Below are 4944 nucleotides of genomic sequence, written 5' to 3'. Positions count from 1 at the left end.
ACTTTGAAGTCACCACTTCTTGGAACTTTGAAGCCGCTTTGTCGAATAGAGTTTGAGCTTCTTCACTTGTTACGGTTTCTTCCAAAGCTTTGGAACACAATTCCATTCCGATCTCGTGTAAGTCGATATGAGCATCCGGGTCGATTTTGATGTGGGTTCGGGAATAACTGACTAAATTCAAACAACCAATTGTCCATTTCAACTTCTTTCAACTTTGGATCATCAGGTATTTTTTTGGCTTCCTTTTCCGGTTTTTGTTCACTTTTGAAATTGGAATGGGACCCATTGTTTTCTACTTCAATACTCTCGATCTCAACCAACTTTTCTTCTTCCACTTCTTCTAACAATGGTGGCTCCTGCTCAGGGGTAATCTCGACCATATGCAATTTCAAAACCCCAGACTTTGTTTTTAAGTAGTTTCATAGTATGAAGTATCTTCCTGTTGAAATGGAATACGTTAATCTACCTTGGTTGAAATGGGATGACACTGATGTTGTTCCTTCGACTCCAATAATACAGACTCCAAAACTGTGGGACCCATCTCAGGTAATTAAATTATTCATCATCTCTTGTTAGTTTGTGTAAAACACAAGAATCACCTTTTTTAAATGTTCAACCCTGTACCATTGAATTTTCAACTTTGGATTGTATGGTGCAGGATTTGGAATTGATCCAAGAACAACAGGGCAAACAGCAGCAACCATGGAAGTCGGGACCCACCTCTACATAATAAAAGTGTTGATTCAACGAATAGAAGGAAAAGCAAAAGCAAAAGCCATGATGGATGTTTGGACATGAACACGTATTTGGAGCTTGAGAAGAATGAGCAGATCATGTTTGATAGGTGTTGTTTGATAGTTGATGTTAAAATCTGATCTTTTATTATACATTTGGTAACTTTCTTCCTTTCCAATATGCAAGATTTTCAAGAATTACATCCCCTATCTATTACAGGGGAAGAAAATCAAGGATGATTTCCTTAACACTTCAGTTCAAGATTTGGTAACTTACATGAATCCAGTGTTTCTAGCTTACATATAAGGAACTGACATCTTAGTTTTTCCAAATTAAATTTTGTGTATTACAAGGTGTTTATCAGCCTTCATTTTTTCATTTAGAACAAGATGTTCTAGTCTTCATTTTTTCGTTTAGAAGTCTTCATATCTTGGTTGATTCCGTGAAATTCTATCCATGGATTTGACATCCATTTAGGAACACTCAATATGATATCCATGGACCTTTCAAACATACAATGATGATGATTTTGTCAAAATTACAGTTGTTCTTTTTTATTTTTTTTCTCATCAGCCTCATTGGCATATTAAACTGGTATTAAAGGTATTAAAGGTAGAGTTTTGCACATTTAAGTTGTACCTTGTGACATGAATCTTGTATGTAAACACCAACTGCATGTATAGATATAGATACAAAATTGTAGATATATAGAGGAAGCGTGTATATAAATTTTGCCCAGGAATGAGGGATGTACTGAAGAACAAGATACTCTCATGTCGGCCATCAGGTATGTAAATTTTAAAATCGGAATTTTATGTCCGTTTCAGTTTTGGAATTTGAAAGATTGAAACCCTTAAACCTTTTTTGTTTGTGATTTGTGCAATTTTCTCTTCTTGGGTGCATCCTTTGATTTGGAAGTTTTCATCAGATTCTTCTATCAGTTTACACAGGTTATCTGTTGTTTTGATGCTTGAAGTTGGCAATTATTTAATTTTAATTAATTTTTTATATTTTTATTTAGGGATGAAACCTCTATTCTTACAGGGTTCTTAAGGTTCATAAGGTTCAATACTTTCCATTTCACTTGTTGCTATTTTTAATTGCAACTAAAATTGAAGGTAATCTCTTTTCTCTTTCTCCCCCTGATATGTAAAAGTAATAGTCAAATGCACACTGTATTTTATCAGCGCACGTTCTTAAGTTACAACCTAATTTTGTAATATCATTTTTTTAGTTTTATTTTATTTTATTTATTTATTATTTAGGAGTTGTTTGATCATCAGAGTCAAAATTATTTTCAATTTTGTAGAATTGTCAACTGTGACTTTTGTTCTTTTCTGTGTTCATGTTTATGTTTACGGAACTGTTAGCTAGGCTAGACACATATCAAGATCCTACCATTTATGCATAAGAGTCTTTTATTTTAATTCTATTTTTCCTTTTTAGTTTTTTTTGCTCGACTTGTGTTGTCTATTTTATGATGATTCCAGACCTCTGATCCAAATTATAGGCGATCGATTCCCATGGCAAGTGAAAAGTGCTATTTTGTCAACTTTGACCATCATAATAGCAAAAGGTGGGATGGCACTTAAACCTTTTCTCCTACAGCCACAAACCACCTTTGTCAAATTCTTGCAGGACAACCCAAGGTAAGACTTGTTTTATACTACTGTCTTTTGTTGACTATTCGACTTACAAGGGCATTCTCGTCAATTTTCTGGAGTGTTCGTTCAAGTGCTGCTCTTGCACTTGGTAAGCTTAGTGTACTAAGCACAAGAGTTGATCCCCTAGTTCGGGGTCTTCTATCTAACCTACATGCATCAGAAGGTGGGGTCCGTGAGGCAATATTGGTCGCCCTAAAAGGTGTTATCAAGCATGCTGGAAAGAGTGTTAGTAGTCCCGTTAAGACACGTGTTTTTGATCTCTCAAACGAGTTGATCTACAACGATGATGAACAAATACGAAGCTCTTCAGCAAGAATTCTAGGCATCATATCAGAGGTTCAGTTCAGTACATTCACTTGCATTTATAGCATTTGTTCCACCTCTGGGATTTACCACCTATGTAATATCACAACAGCACCTGTCAAAATTTGGTTGTGAGTGCAGGTGAAAAAGAAATGAGCTGGTCGGGATGGAAAAATAGATGGGCTGGTCCCTCCCCAAAGTAACCACATATGGTAACTCATGTCGTGTCACTGGACCATCTGGTTGTGTATAAAAGCTCAATTGCACAGCCTCCTGCCACAATAATAAAATATAATAAAAAGATCTTAAGTTTTGTATGAAGAAACAATAGAAATTAGTCAAATTTATTACTACCTTGTCCAATTTTCTCTCAATGAACAACAATTGCAAACTGTAGTCACCCTTGGGCAGTTTTGCCGACTCCGGGTACACATCACCCATGGCGTACACACGCTGTAATAATAAATAAATTAATAATTAAAAAATATGACATCTATAGCAAGGAAATGACTTGATTAAAAAATAAAAATACCTTGTTAAAAAATAAAGATCCCCTTGTTCACATCAGCTCCTTCTTCCAACTTGAACTTATAAGTCAAAGTCAACCTAGTGGACTGTCTTAATTTGAAACAAAATTCGGTTGTTTAATGGGCTAAAATGTATAAAACTTTAGTGATATTGTATATTGAAACTAAGGTAAGTCATGTTTTGTTACTTGTACTCATTTCCCTATAATCTTTGCCATTATATATTGAAAGCATATGACTTCTTTTGTTACTGTTATCTAAACCTTGTACTTATGAAATAGTTTGTAGTTCATTATTGAAATTCATTATTTACCATTTTATAAGGATAACCTTTTCAGTGAAGTTATGATGTTTACATTAACATTCTTTATTTCTAGTGTGTGGTCTGCTGCACTTGAAGCACTAAATGCCTTTATAAGATTATTTGTATATAAAGATGCTGTGAACAAGGGGATCTTGCTCCAACCAGTGCTATTATACCTTTCTCGGTACAACTGGAATCTAAAAGTGTTGATGATTTTTCCTTTTATTTTCAAATCATAAGTATATATTTATTTGCTGATTTTTCAAACATAATGTATCATGAAAAACAGGGCATTAAACTTTATTTCCTCCTTAACAACCAAGTTGCCTGATGTGAAAGCTTCTATGGACATATTCATCAGCAGAATATTGATAGCTTATCAGTCACTTTTCGATCCAAAATCATAAAAGAATAATCACCCACAACTTATTCAAATATGCACAAGTACCTTCAGGTAAGAATATTTATGTGTGTTTGGCCTTATATGTTGGATTTGGGGAACAGAGAGTGTTCCAAATATGAAGAAAGCTCCTACTTAAGGATACTTTTGGACAACAGAGATGCTTGGTTAGGTCCTTGGATTCCTGGAAGGTATACACTTGTTACATATCAACTTTAGGGGGCGTTTGGTTTGTAGGATTTATCAAGAATTGGAATTCAATTCCGAATAATTTCTGTGTTTGGTTGTATATAAGTAAGGATTTGAATTCAATTGTGAACTACAATTTGAAGGTTGAGCTTTTAAAGGAAGAAACATAGTTGGATGATTATTTGTTAGTTTTATAGGAATGTATAATCCATGTTAGCAATGTACATTAAATTTTATGCAATGGATTGTATTTTTTGTATATGATATTTTATTTCTGTTATGAGACATTAAATGCAAATGTAATTTAAAAATTAATAAATATATAAATATATTTTTTAGAACATTTAAAATTATGATACACAAAAATGTGTGTCATCTTCATTTATGACATGACCTTTCTTGACTGGGGCTTCCTTGATACGCATTGCGTGTCATAAACATGCACGTCGTAAGGTTACGATAGGCGAATGCATTTCATCTTCCTTTATGACAGGGTCTTCCTTGATACGCATTGCGTGTCATAACCGTGCGTCGTAAATGCGCATCATAAATGCACGTCGTCTATAGACGACTCGCAAAAGCGCGTCGTCTCTCGTTATGACAGGGCCTTCCTTGACGCGTATTTGCGCGTCGTCTGAGCGTTTTACGATGCGAAATGAGCATTGTAAAAGGCCTTTTTTCTAGTAGTGATGTTAGGTTGGGACTATTATTATGGGTTGGGCCCAAGATGCAGGTTGAGCCCATGGATATATATGATATGTGGTATTTTGTAGTACTCACTAAGCTTTGTTCTTACAGTTTATGGTTTAAACATCTTCAGGT

The 4944-nt window shown here is 34.6% G+C and overlaps 1 protein-coding gene across 1 annotated transcript; it reads left to right on the top strand.

Moving 5' to 3' along the window:
- Window positions 1-1494: 1494 nt before the first annotated feature.
- LOC111900237 (protein ILITYHIA-like) lies at window positions 1495-4381 on the top strand. The gene is made up of 5 exons (XM_052768511.1): window positions 1495-1522; window positions 1654-1685; window positions 1780-1853; window positions 2246-2384; window positions 2459-4381. The coding sequence occupies exons 4-5, from the start codon at window positions 2317-2319 to the stop codon at window positions 2835-2837; spliced, it is 447 nt and encodes a 148-aa protein (XP_052624471.1). The 5' UTR covers window positions 1495-1522; window positions 1654-1685; window positions 1780-1853; window positions 2246-2316; the 3' UTR covers window positions 2838-4381.
- Window positions 4382-4944: the final 563 nt, after the last annotated feature.

Source organism: Lactuca sativa, chromosome 2, assembly GCF_002870075.4.
Source record: "Lactuca sativa cultivar Salinas chromosome 2, Lsat_Salinas_v11, whole genome shotgun sequence".
In the NCBI taxonomy this organism is placed as follows: Eukaryota; Viridiplantae; Streptophyta; class Magnoliopsida; order Asterales; family Asteraceae; genus Lactuca; species Lactuca sativa.
This window is presented reverse-complemented; position numbering and strand designations above follow the sequence as displayed.

What these genes read in the sequence shown, in the direction of transcription:
- LOC111900237 (XM_052768511.1), top strand. Translation starts at nt 2,317, where the DNA reads ATGGCACTTAAACCTTTTCTCCTACAGCCACAAACCACCTTTGTCAAA. An exon ending in TTCTTGCAGGACAACCCAAG is followed by an intron (nt 2,385 to 2,458) that starts GTAAGACTTGTT and finishes AATTTTCTGGAG; the next exon opens with TGTTCGTTCAAGTGCTGCTC.